We start from the raw sequence: 19,784 nt of genomic DNA on the forward strand, positions 1-19,784 counted from the left end.
GCTGGCTGAGGTTCTGGTTCACCACCAGCTGCAGCACACCCTGATGTAGGGGTATAATTTTCACTAGAATTAAATGAATTGACCATTTATTTGGTCATTTTACCTGATTATTACCTGGGCTCAAAATAGCATCATCATGTAGTGATTAGGGGTAAATACATCCACTCCCTCTCCTGAGTTAAGGGAACAGCTTCAGGTTTTAGCCAGTTTATGTCCTCATGTGTAAAGCAGTGAATGGGAATGAGGCTACAACCTTCCAGCTTCTTGCATAAGATATTAAATGTAAATGTGCTGAAACAACAAATGAGTTTTGAATCCTACCTGCTTTATTGCAAAGGTTTAATACAACAGGACCAGGACTTTAAAGCCAGACTTAAGGTGCCAAGAACCCAATATACTCATTGAATGTACTCATTTAAGCTTACTTTGCATTTGTACTTTAAATACAAATCCTGTATTCCTGGTGATAATACCAATGTTTTAATTTATTTATTTTTTTTACAACACTGACTTACATGAGGGCAGAGGTGGAAAGGCAGATCAGAGAAGCTATGACACAGGAGGCTTCATATGGTGCTTCTGCTCAGGATGAGCCTGCAGAGAAATAAAGGGGAGACTCTGCTGGAAGTGGCCCTGGTTGGGTGCCAGTAAATTAACCCTGTTTTTTCCCAGCTGTTCCAGCTTTTATATCCCTAATTTGTGGATTGATAGCTGGCTTGTAAAGGTCCTGGGGTCCATCACCATCCTGTGGGCTCGTCTGAGGGTTGAGACCCTCTGAGAGAGCACTGAGGATCTTGAAATGCTGCATCCTCCAAGCAGCTGCTTCACAGCATTCCCATGCTCCATCTAACCCAGGTGGTGTGCTGAGGGCTCAGTGTGCATCCCCTGGCAGTGACAGTCTGATCTGAGCTGAGACTTGCTGTAAATGAGGCTGGAGAAGCCTGTTGCTGTAAATCTGCAGCCCTCACACTGAATCTTGCTGCACCTGCCTTGTGCCCTGGAACACTGACAGAAATGAGCTGCTCGTAACATTTGCACCTAGAGAAAAGAGATCTTGTCAGTAGAGCAGGAATAGAATGAATTTTTAAGGTGTTTTGGCACTGATAAATTTTCTTTAACCCTTCCTGGATGTTAGAGGCAAGCTGGACTGGGGGTCTCAATATCAGCCAACTCCTGCCCTGCCTGGAGGAACTTAGGGGGCCTATGTCAAGATCTGGGATGGGAGAATTCTTCACTTTCTGCCTTGGCTTTTGTGCCCAATGGCTTCTAAACCTATTTTTGAGATCTGAGAGCTCTCTGTGTGCCTTCAGCTCCCTCTCAAGTAGCACGACAGGGCTGACCCTGCTGCCTTTGCAGCTGGGATCAGATGAACAGAAAGTCAAGCTGTCCCAATGCACACTTTGCTTTACAGTCAGATCTTTCAAGTCTTCTTAGATGTGCAGATTCAAGTCACAAGATCATTTCTTTAAAAAGCAGGTAACTGATCTTGAGCCACAGATTGAGTCAAGATCTCATGGGCAAAGATATTCCTGGAATCCAAAGAAGAAATGTTGTGCTTCCTCATATACCTGAGGAGAATGTGTCTTTTGTGACACATTTGGAGAGTCATTTTTGACATGTTTAACTTTTACATTCTTTTTAAAATGAACCTGCTGGAGTGAATATTCCTCTTAGGGCAATTAGAGGTGCCATCAGCTTGATTTTTAGTATATTTTGTGTTTCAACTGTGTAGGCAATTACCTGTGAAATTGTCAGAAAGTTAATTCAGTTAGCAAAGAATCCCCTTCAGGTAGGCAGAGGTCAGTAGGTTTCCAGCCAAGGTTTGAATACACATTGCCAGCACCAATCTCACTGCAAACACAGCTGCTGCAAGGCTCAGGATCCTCCCTGAAGGTCCCAGCTGGCAGCAGGTGTTCAGAACCAAAATGCATCATCTGTGCAAGGAGAGGGATGACAGGATCAGGGCTTTAGAGGCAGATTTTTGGTGTGGAGAACCAAATATAACCATAACCAGGTTCATGCTTCCAGCCATTGTCAGCCTGGTTCTGGGGGCAGCACTGTGTGGTCAGGGCACCTCTCACATCTGCTCCTTTTGGGAGAGAGGAGCTTTTTCTGGTTTGGCCTCACCCAGGAGGAAGGAAGGTGTTTGGAATGCTGCTGGATTGCTCCCCATGGCAAACCCACGTGTGGTAAGTGGGGTCACAACTGCTCTGAGCTGAAATGGGATTTCCCATGGGACATTTGCCACGTGATAATTTACTGTTCAAACTGGGTTTAAAATTCAAATGAGTCCCCTCATTTGGGCATCATGAGGATGTGCATTAGGACTGGCTGTCCCTGCAGAGGTTATTCCCTGCAGAATTCATAGGAGCAGAGACCTGGCTGGGGTTTCCCTGGATGAGTCTCTGTGCATTTATCTCCCCCAGCACCTTGGAGTCCTGGGATGCAGAGCTGTGCCTAGAAACACTTTGGCTTTTGGGGATTTGCCACCTGAGTCACACACCTGGGATGTCAAAGTGGTGTCAGGGTCTCTGACAACTCGAGCCATTAGTCCACATCCTGTCCCCTTGACTGGCACAAGTCCACTGATAGCACAAAAAAGTTGATTTTGCACGTGGCTGAGCTGTTGTGCCCACACAGAGTCTTCACAACATCACTTTATGTTCCATGTGTGGGGTGGTGGCTCCACCCTACAGCCAGGCAGGAGGTGACACTGAGTGATGCCATGTGATGAAAGGGATTGCCAGAAATGTGTGGTTGCATTAATTACTGTATTTTAGGGATGCTGTCAGAATTAACCCTGTGTGCAATGAATATACACAGATGCAAGATACATCAGGTCTCTTTTTCAGAATGACTTTTTTTCCTTTGGGTTTGCTATGACTTTGAGTGATCTTGAATGGCCCAGAGACCTGATTTCCAGAGTGTCACTTAATGCACATCTAACTCTGGATTAATCCAGGAACAGCTTCAGGCAGTTAATGGGTGCCTGGCTAACTCCTCATGGCATCCAGAACTAGTTCCTGTGTCTTAATCCTAGACTTCTGCCTTTTTTCCCCTCTCACTTTCCACATTTCATGAATCACTGAATATTTTGGGCTGGAAGGGACCTTAAAGCTGATCCAGTGTCACCCCTGCCATGAGCAGGGACACCTTCACTACCCCAGGTTACTCCCAGCTCCATCCAGCCTGGCCTTGGACACTTCCAGAGATCCAGGGGCAATTCCAAAACCTTTAATACATAATCCACAGCATTTAATGCAATTTAATACATGATTAACCAGATTGTTCCTGCTCACAGAGTTCTTGGTGTTTTACACATCACAAATGCTGTGTAAACACCATCTCTATGTGTTTATGTGTTTTTCTTCACCAAATGAATGTTGTCTTTGTACAGTAAGAAGCTGAAATCATTTATTGCTTCAGTCTGAGGAAGTTCATGTCCTGCCTGCAGCAGGCTGGTTTTAAAAAAATTATCCAACAAAGTACAGTAATAAGTCTGGATTCCTGTAAGATTCTGGTTTGCCAGATGACACAGCTCTAACTGAGAGCCTCTGAAAGGAGACATCCTCTGACCGCTCACTGTTTGTATAAAATATTGACAATGAGACTATCAGATTCTGCTCCTAATGTACTTATAAATATTTGGATCTTTCATATTTCTTAAGAAATATTGGGCCATTTTGTCTTCCCTTTGCCACAGAATGAGGGGGTTATTAAAATGAAAAACTGCCTTTTAGCCTGTAGTGCCTTGGTTGGGAGGATTATTTGTGCATATTTTCCTTGCTGGTGAGCTGGTGTATATTCTGTAAAGTGCTGTACTGTAGTGGTGATTCCCCTGCTTTGCTGCTTTGCTACAACTTCCTCATTCCCTTCCAGCTTCACAGACAAATTTATATTGTTTCTGACAGCTTAAAATGTTATATCCTTATTAACCTTTAAATTTACACTTTAAACTGGCCTGGTGGGATTGCATATGGAATGATTTAGATGATGCTTGAGAAAATTTTCTTATCCAATAACTGGTTTGAGGAGTTATTCTGTATTCATTAGGAGACTGTGTTACTGCAAGGAAAGTTGTCATCACTTGTGGTGTTACTGGAGAACAGGACATGATAATGTTAATGCTCATTAGTGGAGTTGTTATGAAAAGGGAGAAATAGAAAATAATTTCTTTTTTCTGCCTTCCACAGTATATTGAAATCCATGGAGTTTGCACCATCTGAAAGCTCTGGTGCGCAGGTACTGAACTTACTTTTGTTTTCTTACTTATTCAGTAGCTCAGTTGATTAACAAAAATTTTGTCTTGCAATTCCTTGTTGTTGACATTGACAGTTTCCTGTTGATGTTGAGGCTTCTGGGTCCATCCTTGTTTTTTCTGATGTTTTCTTATGTAAAAAGCTGAACTGGACTTTTTTTTTTTTTTTTTGCCTGTTAATTTCATTTAAGTGGTCAAGGACAAAGTGACATTTCAGCTGTGCTGGAGTGGGTAAACCAGAATGTTGTGAAGTTGAGTCATTTAAAGATATTGGAGTTGTTGTACAGGCAGCACACTGTGCAAGGACTGCAGCATTTTTAAGTATTTGTTAGCCTTGAAAATTTCTTTTCACAAAAGAAAACAAACCTTGGAGTAGTGAGAAAGCTCTGCTGTTCCAGCAAATTAATCTTACTTCAGTTTAAAGGTTATGAATTAAATTCCTGTTTCTGAAATCCAAACTGAATATTGATATCCTGGGATTAATTTTCAATGGGTTTTTTAATGATCAAGGGTTAGATATTTAGGGGAGAGTAAATAGCAGTTTTCTCTGGCTGATGTTACTTTGAACAAACTGTTTCTGCTGAAATGCAGCATGTCAAGGAAATGCTTAGCTTGGGTCAGTTGACCTAGAAGGAATAATATAATCTTAACTCCTGTTTTAATCAGATTAAAAGAGGTCTACAGCTTTTAAACTGAAAGCGTGCCAGGACCATTTAAAAATAAGTAGGATTAAGAAAACATTCCGTAACATATCTCAAAATAATGCAGAATTGATGAATGATTTACAATGAAAATTAAACAGTGAATCTGTTCCATGGCTCCCACCAGAGCCCAGAGCGATTCCTGCTGCTCTGTGCCCAGCAAATTCCCTCTCTCCCCTCAGAGACCAGTCAAGCACTTGGTTTTTTAAAAATTTTTTTCCCTCTGAAATCCTTTTTAGTGCCTGAGTGATATCCTCAGTGCTTTGAGAAACAAACCTCCCCCTTTGGTTTCCTTTAGGATGCATCCAAGCCGCTGGAGGTGCTGCTGCTGGAGAAGAACCGCTCGCTGCAGTCGGAGAACGCCACGCTGCGCATCACCAACAGCGACCTGAGCGGTAGGTCCACCCAAATTTTGGCTCTTCTGGGTGCCTCTGCTGGCCTGTGAAGGGAGGGAGGGCTGAGTGAGAGCTGAGTGTCTGAGCTCATGCACGGCAGGAGGATTGAGGAGCAACAGGAGCACTGCGTAACGTTGGATTTCTGTAGTTTCATAGGCTGGATAATGAAGTAAAAGTTAGAGAGTCTGTAGAGGTTAAGGAAGAGGCATTACAGGCTGTACCAGTGTTTGAGGCTGTCTTCTGTTTTGGGAACAAATCCATCTCTTTCCCCCACACACAGTGTTATGCAAAGTGTTTGCATGTAGATCACAGTCTCCCTGTCTGATACACTTGGATTTACCACCAGCAGGTCAGCTTGGGAAAGCAAAATCCTTTCTTCCCAGCGAAGTGTGTTTGCTGTTTGGCTTTCCTAATGTGGGCTTTTACATCTTGTGTGCACATTTTTTAAATGGCAAGTCATGGAATTTCCAGATTCTCGAATGATGGTTTTTGCAGCTGGAACAAAGTTAAAAGTTGCCACTGGCCCTGGGATTACTGAATTCTGAGTGTTTTATGACTTTTAACTGAGCGATCTTGGTGCATCCACCTAATGGTTATTCCTTTATTCAAATTGGTTTGTTCCAAAATGTAAATGTTTGCTGCATTTGGGTTCAGTCAGGTCCAATGAGTCATATCTTGAATGAGAGACAACAGAGAGACTTGCTGTCTGTAACTGGATTTATTTAACTGTATCACTGCACTTCATGTAACTGTTCTAGTGTTAATGTCTGTAAGGGGGATTCTCCAGGCTGCAACATACAAGAAAGGTGCAAACATGAAATGCATGTTGTTTGTTTTGGGGGCCTTGTTTGGCTTAAAAATTTCAATCATGGAAAAAAAAAAATTAAAATAAAAATTAAAAAAAAAAATAACCCAACAAATGAAAACAAACCAAAAACAAACAAAACCAAAACTCCCACCGCCACTCCATTGGCCCATGTCAATCTGCACTTTTTCCCTTTGCGGGGCAAACTTTGCATTTTTTTATCTTGGTTTTTCCCTCTTTGACCCCCCATAATGCATTATGTTTGACCTTCCTTGTAGGGTCAGCCAGGAGAAAAGGGAAAGACCAGCCTGAGAGTCAGCGTCCTGCAACCTTGCCGGCCTCCCCTCCTTCCCAGTTGCTCCGCAACGCGGGGGAGCAGGCTTCCAATACTAATGGTACACACCAGTTCTCACCAACGGGTTTAAGTCAAGACTTTTTCAGCTCATCCCTGGCGAGCCCCAGCTTACCCCTGGCCTCCACAGGAAAATTTGCACTAAACTCTCTCCTCCAGCGACAGCTAATGCAGTCCTTCTACTCCAAGGCAATGCAGGAAGCAGGAAGCACAAGCATGATTTTTCCAACAGGTCCATACAGCACAAACTCCATATCTTCCCAAAGTCCATTACAACAAAGCCCGGATGTAAATGGCATGGCCCCATCTCCCAGCCAGTCAGAAAGTGCTGGGAGCATCTCCGAAGGCGAGGAGATAGACACGGCCGAAATTGCACGTCAGGTGAAAGAGCAGTTGATCAAGCACAATATTGGACAGCGGATATTTGGACATTATGTGTTGGGACTGTCACAAGGGTCTGTGAGTGAGATCCTGGCCCGGCCAAAGCCATGGAATAAACTGACTGTGAGAGGCAAGGAGCCATTTCATAAGATGAAGCAGTTCCTGTCGGACGAGCAGAACATCCTGGCTCTTCGCAGCATCCAGGGCAGACAAAGAGGTAAGAGCTCCCCAGCCCCCCTGCTCCTCTTAGTTCCAAACATTCCAAACCAGGAGCTTCTCCATCCGGGGCTGTTTGTGCACTGCTGCTGCCGCTCTCACCCAGGTCAGGTGCCAGGTGCAGCAAGTTCAGCTCTGCAGCACTCAGGCAGGTTCGTATCTGTGCTTGTGCTTTTTTTAGCCACTGGTTGGTGCCTGTCAGCAGGAGTGAGCAGCAGGGACACTCACAGCCCTCACTTGCCAACCCCTCCGTGCCACAGCTCAGCACGGAGCCAAAAGGGTCAGCAGCTACTCGGGGTATCAGCCCTCAGAAAAACTTGGGGGTTTTTATTTGAGGTTATTTACTGAGACCAGGCTTCTGTTGTGTCTTGTGTGATTATGTTTTTTCCCCAAAGTGTTCTGACAAAATAGGGTAGGTGATGCATGAGATGAGTAATTAAAACACAATCCCAGTTTAAAGCAGCTTTGCATATTTAAGGCAGCGATTTTAAGAAGTAACATGCATTTCATGGTGATTCATCTTAAGGCTGAGATTTACATTTAGAGAAACTGAAAAGTAAGTTGTTTACAGTCAAGAAATATTGGAAAGGACAGGCAGGGTTTTCCTAGATTTTGTTTAATTGGAAGCACACACTGTTAGATTTATAATCTGTTCTTCCTTTTGATGATTGTACTTGAGGGGATTATCTGCCCATCTTTAACCTCTTCATTTTTGGTTTCTCTAGACATTTATTTATATCTGTCTAATCTCCTTTCCGAACATAGCTGTAATCTTTATTAACAAATCAGCCAGCCTTGCTTCTTCCCAAGTAGCCAGTTCCTCCTGCTCAGGGGCCCGAGGGGCCAGGAGAGCTCAGGGCCAGGCTGCCAGCTCCTCATGTCACACAGCCCGTGATGTCAGAGCAACCATCCCCTGATTGTTTTGTTCTTACCAAACTTGTTTTTCAACAGAGAATCCAGGCCAGAACCTGAACAGACTATTTCAGGAAGTACCGAAACGAAGAAATGGGGCTGAAGGTACGTCACAGGCAGGTGTTTTTCTTTGCAGTCAATCCCTAGGAAGTGGAGTGTGCTTTAGCTGTGTGTTTCCTTAAAACTGTGCAGTTTGATTCTGGCCTGGAATCTGATAGAAAAACAGACAGTAAGTATAAAACAAACCATGGGTTAGATGAACACTTTGCTTTTTCTAATTCTGCTGCTGCTGTACTAACGTAACCCTGTTTGGATAGTTCTTCCACTCCCGTCCCCCCTGCAAAACAGATAAGAGAGAGAAGTGATGGAAGTGGCTTTAAAAAGTCATCAGATTTATTGAAATGCTCTCTTTGCTATTTTTATGGTTTTGGAGGGAGAAAGATGCACAGTTACAACATCAATTGCATACTGCTTCTGCTCTAGGCTTACTTCTTTCTTCTCATGGGGCTTATGCTGACAAATTCCACTTTAATACGCTGCTAAATTAGTGTGATGCTTAGTTCTGTATTATATATGAAAAAGGCAACAAGATAAGTGAACATCAGATCCATAAATTACCACTGAACAGGAAGTCTGCACATTTTTGTTATAGATTAGTTCCAGAAATTTTCTTTTAGTGAAACCAGAAAGAAGGAAAAACAAAGGCAGGTACATCAAAAGTCTGTAGTTATTTTGACTCCAGTCACAAATTACCTCAATTGCTTACAAACAGTAATCTCATAATGGAAAATGCAGTTAAGTGCAGTAGCATTCACAGTTTTCCCTCCTTTTCTTCCCCTTAGAGGTTAAAAAACAAAAAACAAAACAAAAAAAGAAGCAAAACCAAACAACCAAGTAATAGCTCTTAACTGGAGAGTACTTCAAGTGGTATCTGCATTTAAATTACTCTTTCTCTTAATGTATTAACCTCTAGAAAGTTAAAAATTATTTTTATCCAGTTACTTTTTAATTCTGTTTTGGGCTGAATGTATACTCATCCTACTTTGCCTAGCAGCTGATGCCATTTTAAAGTTGATTCCCGGGCTTATTTTTTTTAGCTTTCTTCCTTTCCCCTCCAGTTCTTTTCCCTTTCTATTTCCTCTTCCCCTCCAAAAAATACCAAAAAGAAAAGGAAAAAGAATAGATATATATATGTTATCATAGAAAAGGAATATATGACCACCTAGTTCTTCCTCTGGTGTTCTCACCATTCTGGGGCAGCTAGAGACAGGCACAACAAGGATATTTTGCTTTTATTATGTTAAGTACATTTTTTATGTGATGTAAATGTTGGTAAAGGTCCTGTGCAAGTTGTCCTCAGGTTGTGCTGGCCATGTATCACATACAGTGTGTGTTTGTGTTACAAAAACAGCCAAATAAGAGTTTTCCTGGTGTCATTAGTTGTGTTTTCCTCCCCAGGTAACATAACCACACGAATCCGAACCGCAGAGTCTGGCTCTGATGAAGCCATCAAATCCATCCTCGAACAAGCCAAAAGGGAGCTGCAAGTCCAGAAAACAGGTACAGCCTCATTTTGTCTCTGCCTGCTTTTACTGCAGAATTTAATTAAAACAATTGCCATGAGCTTTCTGGCCAGTTAATTATATTCTTAAAAGATTCAGTGTAGGTTTGAAGAGTTTGTGGGAGGTTTTTGTTGTTATTTAGCGGAGTTGTTTCTGTCTCTGAGACGTCCCAAGTTAAGGTCACACACGGCGTGGTGGGGTCTCTGCTCTGCCCTGCTCCCTGTGGGATCTCTGAACACCTTTATCCCTGTGATAAAGAGAGCTCTGAGCTCCTCCTGCCCTCCAGACCTGCAGGAGTCACTGAGGGGAACCTACAGAATCCTTTCTTCTCCCAGTTTGCTCCTTGGAAGGGAACAGCTCCTGCTTTCTCTTCTCTTCTGTCTCACTCAGGCCCCAGGGACACAACTGCATGGGAGAGGGGCTGGATGGATTTGCTGGGGTGAAGGTCACACTCCAGGCAGCAATTACCAGTCCCAGCACCATGGTACATCCTGTACTCATATAGGCACACTCAGTCCTGACTCTTAGATGATTTTATTTTTGGTTACAGAACGTATTCAGTGAATGAGCTGGCAAATCCTAAACATACTCGTTTTCCCAAAAACTCCCTCTTAGCCTGAGATAAGTCTAATTTCTCATTATATGCTGTCATGTAATTAACATTTCTGTCTAGTCCATGGCCCTCTCAGTTTTAAGAGATCCCAGTAGTGCTATTGGGCTGAAGTAGAAATTACTGTGCAATACTTGTTTCATTTTTTCAAGTAAATACTGGTTTACAGTTTTGGATAGTTGTCCTTCAAATGAAAACTAAGTTAATCTCATGGCAGAGTATAAAACACTAGCTAATATATGATCTAAATAATATGACTTTATGCAGGAAATTATTACATAGAGAAAAATATGGGCTTTGTGCAGGGAACTGCAAGAATGTTACTCAGTAGCATGTTTCATCTGAGAGTCTCAGACTTCCTTTCAAATATTAATTTGGCCTCAAAACTCCCTGTGAAACCAGCAGATAAAACAGCAGAGATAGTCTCACTGTCTTTTTTTCCTATTTCTTAGCTTTTCATGTATTTTACAGTGTGTGACAGGAAGGAATGTAGGGAGGCAAATTCAGAATTGCATTCAGATGAGTTTGAGTATTACTGGAGCGATACACAGAGTGTTGGAAATCTTATTTCACTTTGGGGCCACTCCTTGCAGTGTGGGGTCCCTGCTCCCACCTGGTGCCTCACTTTGCCTGTTCTCTGCAGAGCAGCTTTCAGAGGAGCTGGTTTCCAAGCACTGGGGACCTCAGTGGAGACTGAAATAGAAGCAGATGCCATTGCAAAACCTCCTGGCTCTGCAGAGATAATTCCCCACCCACGTTCCAGTCTCTGCTCATCCCCAACTGCTGCAGCACAGCCACCCAAATCCTGGTTCCCCACTGGAGTGCTGCATTTGGGGGTTATCTCTGCTGAAAGCACCTGTGACTCCTTCCTAGAGCTTCAGATAAGGGAGAGGGTGATGGCCAGGTGTCAGCCTGGCTCTGGTAGAGCTGTTTATTTCAGTGGTTGGGACCATGGTACAAGAAATCAGGAAGCAGGAGCATATTTAGTTTGTCAAGTGAAATAATGATGATCATGTCTTCCTTAAGTTCTGTCTTTGTTGTAATGTGTGTGTTGTGTTTTTGAAGTTAAAAGGTCTCAGCTTATTTATACTGTAATAGTCTGTCCAGGTGAATGCAGCTGTGTTCAGTTCTGAGTGCGTGTTAAATTCATTTGTGGAGAAAAGAGTGAAGTGAAAGCTTAAATAACTTTGTAAATGCAGCTATAAAATGTTATTGACCACATGGGGGTGGGGGAAGAAGAAGTGAAGGGTTGATTTTCAAAGGCATTTATTTGAAAATTTTTACAATGGTGGAAGGGCAAGTGATCCCAGACTTGTGCAGCTGAGTCTGTGCGTGCAAACATCCAGCACTTTGGCAACTCTCAAAATTTTCCAGTGAAGGACTTTGGAAATCTTACATTATTTTGAAAAGTGCAAATCTTTGCTTAGTGAAAACTCCTCCCTCCCATCCAGAAATGTATTTCAGCCCCATTTTGGTTTTGTTTTTTTTCTTTCCCTGTCAGGGAAATGTTTACAGTAGCACGTGTTGAATATAAAGCATTTTCCTCTGTTGCATTTAGTCTTTTGGTTGTTTTTCATAGCTGAGCCGGCTCAGCCGCCTTCTGCCTCTAGCAGTGGCAATTCTGATGATGCAATTCGATCCATTCTGCAACAAGCCCGACGGGAAATGGAGGCACAGCAGGCTGCCCTTGAACCTGCCTTAAAAACACCACCTCTATCTCAAGCTGACATTTCTATCCTGTCCCCCAAACTAGTGTCTACACCTGCAATGTCTTCGGTTTCCAGCTATTCTCCTTTGGCCATATCCCTGAAGAAACATTCATCTGTCACTGATTCCAGTATCTCTGCATTGCAGAACCTCTCTGGGCTCAAAAAGGAGCCTCAGGAGGCACCTGTTTTAGAGCTTCATGGAATAAGTGATTCTGCCCAGGGTATGTTGAGGCATGTTAAAAATGAGTTGGGACGTGGTGGTGTTTGGAAGGACCATTGGTGGAATACTGTGCAGCATGAGAGAAGAAATGCAGCTCTTCCTGAAGATATAAAAGTTGAGGAAGCCAGTGGTGGAAAAGAAAAGGTCAGCAATCAGACTAGGCCAGATCGTAGCCAGCTCCAAGGACCGTCTTCTTCCGAGTATTGGAAAGAGTGGCCAAACGCGGAATCTCCGTACTCGCAGAGTTCTGAATTGAGCATGACTGGGGCGAGTCGCAGTGAGACACCACAGAATAGCCCCCTCCCTTCATCCCCTATCGTGTCCTTGTCCAAGCCATCCAAACCTTCGGTTCCTCCACTGACACCCTGAGCAGTATGAGATTTATATGTACCAGGAGGTGGATACCATAGAGCTAACGCGGCAGGTCAAGGAAAAGCTAGCAAAGAATGGCATCTGCCAAAGGATCTTTGGGGAAAAGGTAAAGAAGTGGTTCTCTCTTGTTTCACCAGTCTTGTGATTGTGCCCTCTGCTCCTTACAGAGCCAGAGGGGTCCTGTGGAAAAATGGTTTTGCTCCGTGTTTGAAGTATTTCAAAACTTACAAAGTGTTAGTTTCCCTCTGTGGTAGGAATTGCAAGGGTTTTTATACAGGGATTGGCTTCAGCCACTTGGAATTAGGAATGGGGCCCCGAGTTTAGAAAGCTTGAAGGCTGAAGCAAACGTTGCTGAGACTCAATATTTCATGCTTAATGTAATGAATTCGTGGAATATTTGAGTAATGCCATTGTCATGACTGGAGAGTCTTAACTTTGTTATGAGCAAAGATTATGGACACAAGAGCATTTTTCCTCTTTCGTTATTATTTGGAAATGTGCACAAGGGCATTAAAACAAACACATGGAAAATCCCCTAACTCTCCTTAGTCTGAAGTCAAGAATTCCAAGTCATTTCTAATACCTGGTGCTCAGTACCTCAGTGTGCTCTGAGATGTTTTAGAGCAATGTTTGATTACAGATAAGGCTCCCTGAAGTTCTCACGTTGTGAGCCCTAAGCACTGAGCACGTGGGATTTTGAGGGTCCCTAACCACCAGAAAACCCCTCCCAGGCTGTAAAAAGTGTTGGACATTTGTTGTTTCTTCTCCCTATAAAGAATTGAATCAATATAAAAGTGTAATAGGAGCTGGCATCGCACTATTACCTTCTCACTAAGATGTAAAATGAAAAGTCTGACCTCTCGGGGTCATTAAAGATCCCATGGCAGCTTTCATTAAGTATGATTTTTAACTCTTGTACCTGTGCTGAATACCAGGCAAGTAATTGCATTCTGCCTGTCTGAAATTCTCCCCCCTCCCCCCTGCATTCAGCTGTATTCTTAAATATTTACTTATGTGGAGCAGCCGCTGCTACAGGTGAAAACACACATCGTTATAATTCATCCCCCAAAAATCAACCAAATATAGGCCTAGTCTCAAAAGTCCCAATTATTTTTGTTTGAGAACAAAATACATGCCAGTCATTGCCTGTTTCATCTGCCTGTGTGTGCCTGGACTCGGTGTTTTTCCTGTTAAAACTGATGAAACTGTTTGACACAAAATATGAAAAGCATGCAAATCCCTCACCAGGCTGCTGCCACCCAGATCCTACAGGAAAAACCCAGCTTCCTTCAGAAGGCAACACGGCAGGAAGAAAAGCATTTCCATCTGAGTATCCACAGAGTACAGTTTTTATAATTGTCCAATTTTTACAGCTTTTATAATTGCCCATATACAAACAATTTGAGCGATACAGTAAAGGAAACCAAAATGATTTAAATTCCCCCCGTTTCCACTGCCAGTGTGTTAACGTGCCATTCTTGGTTGCTTCACTTCAGGTATTGGGGCTGTCCCAAGGAAGTGTCAGTGACATGCTCTCCAGGCCAAAGCCATGGAGCAAATTGACCCAAAAAGGCCGAGAACCATTTATTCGTATGCAGCTCTGGTTGAATGGTGAGCTGGGACAGTGTGTCCTGCCTGCACAAGGGCAGCAACAAGGACAAGGTAATTAAAATTCCACTATGTTGTTTGAGTTGAGGAGGAGGAGATTTTTTTTTTTTTTTCTTTTTCTATTTTCTGTATTTTTTAATTTTTTTTTAAATTTGCAGTAAGCCAGCCTTGCACCAGTGCTGGTCCAGGCGTTATGGAAGTGGCACCATCCCACCCTGGCAGCCCGGCCAGTCCCTAAGGGGACGTGCTGGGAATGTTTATGAACATTTATGTGTAATTGATAAGCAGCAGTTATCAAGTTCCTCATTAGGGTGATATTATCTAGGCATGAATATGACACACAATCCCAAAAATTTTGGCCAAAGAGCTGGAAAATGTTGTGCGCTGTTTCCTAGGGTTGCACAGGGGATTTGGATTGTTCCAGGGAGAATATCGATTGCTGTCTCAGGAGGTGAGCTGGAAAACTGAGCTTTAAAGGGGGAATGCTGGGTTGCAATGACACTTTTATTGTGGCTGTCTCTTCCCTAGTACCTATTGACACAGAAAAGCCAGGCTGGAGCCTGGCCTGGCTGCACCTTTCTGTGCCATGAGTTAACTGAGCAGCGAGCCCTTGCCGAGATCAGCACTTTGCTATTTGTTGAGCCTGCTTACTGTTTAGTTTGTGGTTTGGCATCTCCTTTTATTGTTCCCTGATTTTCCTCTCCTCTCTTATCTAGTCCTTCACTCTGTGACATCATTACAGGATTCCCTACAGCAGGGATGTGCAAGCTCAGGTAATCAGCTGGTTTCAATGATTTGCTCTGAAATAATTCTCTGTGCTTTTGTTGCGTTTGCTTTGATGCTGAGAGGTTTCTCACATTTTGTTGTATCATACAGGAGTCCCTTCAGTTTTTTTTATTAATGCAGTTAATTCCTCCTTCTCTCCTTGTTGCTATGGCAGATGTAGGGAGCACACATATTTAGCTGCATATATTAGGTAAAGAGACTCTGTCTGATCTTAGAGATCATTGGCTCTGTAAGGGGTGTTTTTTTGCCATAGTTCAGCTTATCAATGTGACATGTGACAATGGCTGTAAAACAAGCCCTTGGTTTGTAATGTGATCCACATACTGCAGCTGCCTCACTTGTTGGTAGGTTTTTTTCCACTCTCCTTTGCACAAAATCTGCTTTGTTAATCCAAAGGTGGGGAACAGACCACGTTACGTCTGTTTCGAGCTTCGTTAAATATTCCCAGCTGACCTTATTTTTTTCTCCTTTCCATTTTCAAAAAATAAAAATAAATAAAAAAGCAGATGCAGCAAAGCTGAGTGTCAGGGAAGTGAGTGGCTGAAGGCTTTAGAGATGGTCACAGGATAGGAGGGAGGCTGGGACAGGAGAGAACAGCTGTGTTCCTGCTGTTAGATACCAAACTCTACCCACACAGCCTCTTACCAATGAAATGCTTCACTGACGTAAAACACTCCAGAAAAATACCCGTGCCCTGCTCTCTGCTTACAGCCAGTGCCCTGTGCTGGAGAACTGCTGCATTTCAGGGCACAGACAGGGAAGGGTTGTGTTCTTCTTCTACCTTTCTGCTATTCTGAAATACTCCTTTTTTTCTGCAGCTTGCTGGCTTTACTCTAAATATCCCAGCTAAAGTAGTTTTTTTCTCTCTACTGGAGAAACTATTTTGCATTCTAAAAGATTTTACTTGAAGAAAATTTGTGATGATATTCAGTCCACGTTTTTCTTAAGGAGAACAGTTGAAAATAAATACATAAAAGAAAGGGAAAAAAAAATGCCCCCAGTAAAAACAAGCCATGAAAACAAAACCAAAATGGGAGAAAATTATTTGCAATCATAGGGCTATTGTTACTTATAGCCAAGCATTTAAGGAACATGGAAATTTCCTGTGATGGTTCATTAAAAACATGCCATTGAGTACTTTTTTTGTGGCATCAATGCCGTGCAAGAGTGTCACAGTTACAAACGCCTGAGACGGCGTGGAAAATATGAGTAATTAATTGTAGCCATTTTAGGGGGAATTTGAAATCAGAGGAGCTGGGAAATGCTGCATTGTTATTGCTAATCTTCATATTTATGACTAGCTCTAATTATAAAAGATGGAAAGACAAGCCCATAGTATTAAAATCCAGCCACCCTCTGGATTCCCGGGGGGATTGCTGGGAGCTGAAAGTGATTTCCTTCAGGAAGTTCAGTTTTGCTGCTGGGATATTTTGTTCCCTCCCACACTCCCAGTGTCATTTGTCAGTTCCTGCCCTTGAGCTAATATTTTGTGAGGTGACACGTTCCTATCAGCTAATAAAATCATGTTATTGATGATTGTCCTCCTTCATTCCTTAAAGCCGACTTACAAATGAGAAAATGGGCTCGTGCCCTTTTCTACCTCCTCTCGGAGGATTAAAAATAGAATTGTTGTACAAAATGTTCTTTTCTTGGTGCCTTTCTCTGTGCAAAGGCATAAGGAAGGTTGTGACACCAGGCAGAACAAAAGAGCAAAAAAGACCAAGTTATTTGAATGAGGAAGGGCAGTTTGGTAATTTCCTTTTATTAGCAGCTGTTCTGTAATTAAAAATGCAGCAAACAGTTTGGAAAAGGTAATAATAATTATGCATTTGTGAAAGATCCATCACTCCAGGGCAGGGAGGAAAAAAAAAGAGAGAGAGGGAGCTCCAATTTTCTGGTCTTCTGAGACGTTTCCCAGGAAAATCAAGGGAGAGAAGGTTGCATACTTGTAATTTTAAAACAGAAATTAATCAGAACAATTTTGAAACGAGGAAAGGTCTGGAGCCTTTTCCATGTCATATAATTGGCTGGGAACTTGTTGAATGCATGAAGGAAAAGAAGTGAAATTAAACTAATACACTCAGTGGCTCCTGAGTGCTTTGCCAAGAAGGTCTTCAGTGTACAGAGTGTCAACATGCATAGTAACGACTCAAACTTTCATTAGCTGGGATATTTTCATTACTGTTTGGCTCTATTCTATCAAACTAACAAGATTTTCTGGATTTCTGGCCCAGTTAGTTACACTTCTACATCATGAAGTTTTGATTAACACCTCATTCATGAAAATCTCACCTTTTGTCCAGTAATTTTCCATTTTCACGTGTAGACAGATGGGCCCATCAGTGTTTCCTATAATGAATGGATAAACATACATATATCTTATATATTTATATATATGTTGAGATGGCACAGGGAAGCCAAGCTTGGTTTTCTTCTTTGGAAGCTGTATTGCTGGATTTCATAAAAAACAGCCTATACCAAAATGACAGCCAGGTATATACCTGTATTTCCTCCCTGTGAGCTTTCCTCAAGGCTTGGTGATTTTGTGCAAGTTTCAGGGAACATGTTTTACACAAAAATGGTGTCTGTACCCTAGGTGGTCAAAAATAGTATTGCTGTGCCTTTTCTAACATTTTTTCTGTGTATTTCTTTCCACCTAAATGCTCTAATGCCCTTGGGTAAATCTGCCTTTTTAATGATTTATGTGTCAAAAGCATGGACCAAATCACATGGAAAAAAAAGTTGAATTAGTGTCACCCAACTGCATCAGCATTTTTTCCTGATGAATTTGGCCCTTATTTAGTTGCATTACTGCTGATGGGAGCTGGGGTGGGTTTGAACAGTTGCCATGTGCCAGGAGAAGGCTCAGATATTTCTCTAAATGCTTGTACTGTGCACAGCTTTTATTAGTTGGTTTTATTTTGGGGGTTTGTGCTGCGTATCTATAGGAGATTGAGACAGAGTTTCCTTTTTGGTGCTGTTGATTCCGTCCGTGGCTGCTCTCAGGAAAGCTGAATTTTTAAATTCACTTTTTACTTTATCCTCTGTGAAGGACATATATTCTCTCTATACTACATGAAAGGGCTGCAAATACTCAGTGGGAAGAGGACGTGCCTTTTTGGTGTGTGTTTCTGTAAGGGTCGTCTTATGACCTAATGTGGAAATCTTCATTTGCCGATACAGCTGCGGGTGATCTCAGGGGATTTTGAATTTCCCTTTTGTTTGTCTTCCTTTCTGGGTATCATCCATCATTCCTAACCTCATGCTGCTTAGCAATAGTAACACTCATGGGAGTTGAAGAAAGGATTATAGCAGCATAAAATGGGGAGCTAATTAGAGCTTGTTTCAAAATCAGAATCTAGCTGGAGATAATTGCGTATTATCTGGTGATTTAAAAACCCGAGATCTACTGTATTTCGATCAACTAAAATATGCATAAAAGCTTTCTTTTCAAAATAACAACGGGGAGATTACTTCTTATCATCCCTTGGGAACACAAATCAGAAAAACCTCAGGATGATTTTGTGTTGTTATGATATTAACAGAGAGATCAGGGTGTGATGGCAGAGCCAGGTATGCATTGTATTTTCATTTATGTAATAGAGATTCCTGTAACATTGGCCAGTACAGAGCTGCTTAGTGGGCAGGTAGTTAACTGTGTGCTGGGTGGATATTCCCATTTTCCTGGTACCAGGAGAATTCTGTCACATTGGAGAAACAGAGTAGGGAGAGAGTGTGTTTCAGGCTGAGAGCCCAAATTTGGGAACACCATCCTGATGTACTCCTGAGAAGAGCTCAGTAGCCTTGTGGTGGCAAATAGAAGCCACCTCCTTGTGTTTTATCATCTGTTCTTGCATTGTTCTGGTTTGTTTGGGTGGGCAGAGCTGTGCAATGGTGCTCCAGAGCACAGTTGGGATTAGCACAGCAAGAGCTGAATCCTTTCACTGTGACATCACCAAAGTGATTGGTGCAGTGATGCTGACAGACCTTCCCAAACTGGAGCTGGTTTTTGTTGTTGAATCAAAAAAAAAAAAGAGAGAAAAATGGTTTTGCAGTCATTTGCTGGCATTCCAGGTTAATAAAAATGTATGACATGAAATGTTTGTGGTTAATGTAGTCTGTGAAATGGAAGAGAAGGGAGATCACATGGCTCAGACAGCAGACTGCAGGAATTCCTTGCAGAGATGTTTTGTGTTTGATGACCAATTCCTGAGTCTTGGACTTGGGAAAGTTGTGGCCTTTTGTGCTAGGTGCAAATGTGGTTTAAAGTTCAGAGCTGAACTCCAATGTCAGCCAAAGAGTTACCTTCATGCTTATCCCTGCAGCACATCCTGGTGAAGTTTCCACATTCTTTCTGTGTGGTTTGGGATTGGGCTCAGGAGCAGTTGTCTGTGGCTGTGTTGATTTCAAACCATAGGGTATCAGTTGGCTCCTCATAAGGGCAGCTGCTGTAGTCTGTCTGTAATGTGTGTGATCATCTTCTGTGCCACTTCCCTGACATTTGGACCATGAAAAGCTCCCTGGCAGCCTTTCTGGTATCAAAAAAACCAGGAGAATTGCTGTCAAGGCACCTCACTGGGACCTGGGAATGCAGCATGAAGTCAGTGCCTCGAGTTGATTCTGAGCACAGGATTGGCTCCAATTCCTGGCCATCAGCTGGGCATTCCTGCTTCCTTCTGAAACCTGTCCTGCCCAGGCTGCCTCCCACAGCCCTGCTCCTTTTCCATCAGTGATGTTTGCAAATAGTCAGTATTGGTGGAGAAATTCCTCTCCTGGTTGTATTCTTCTCTGTCCATGGAACCACCCACTGGTTAAATTTGCAGAAGACAACTCAGTCCTCACTGTGGTCACAGCTTTGCTGTGAAAAGGGCTAAAGGGCTTTTAGAAGGGCTAAAAT

At 42.6% G+C, this 19,784-nt stretch overlaps 1 protein-coding gene across 1 annotated transcript in view; it reads left to right on the top strand.

The window, feature by feature from the left end:
* The window catches only part of CUX1 (cut like homeobox 1), a 242,749-nt gene that overhangs the window by 193,035 nt on the left and 29,930 nt on the right, over positions 1–19,784 (top strand). Inside the window, 9 exon segments of the mRNA XM_054517048.1 lie at positions 4,194–4,242; positions 5,258–5,354; positions 6,744–7,109; positions 8,060–8,125; positions 9,479–9,580; positions 11,772–12,484; positions 12,486–12,599; positions 13,990–14,155; positions 14,818–14,874. Of these exon segments, the coding sequence (XP_054373023.1) occupies positions 4,194–4,242; positions 5,258–5,354; positions 6,744–7,109; positions 8,060–8,125; positions 9,479–9,580; positions 11,772–12,484; positions 12,486–12,599; positions 13,990–14,155; positions 14,818–14,874 (1,730 nt within the window).

Source organism: Molothrus ater, chromosome 21 (assembly GCF_012460135.2).
Source record: "Molothrus ater isolate BHLD 08-10-18 breed brown headed cowbird chromosome 21, BPBGC_Mater_1.1, whole genome shotgun sequence".
NCBI classification, from domain to species: Eukaryota; Metazoa; Chordata; class Aves; order Passeriformes; family Icteridae; genus Molothrus; species Molothrus ater.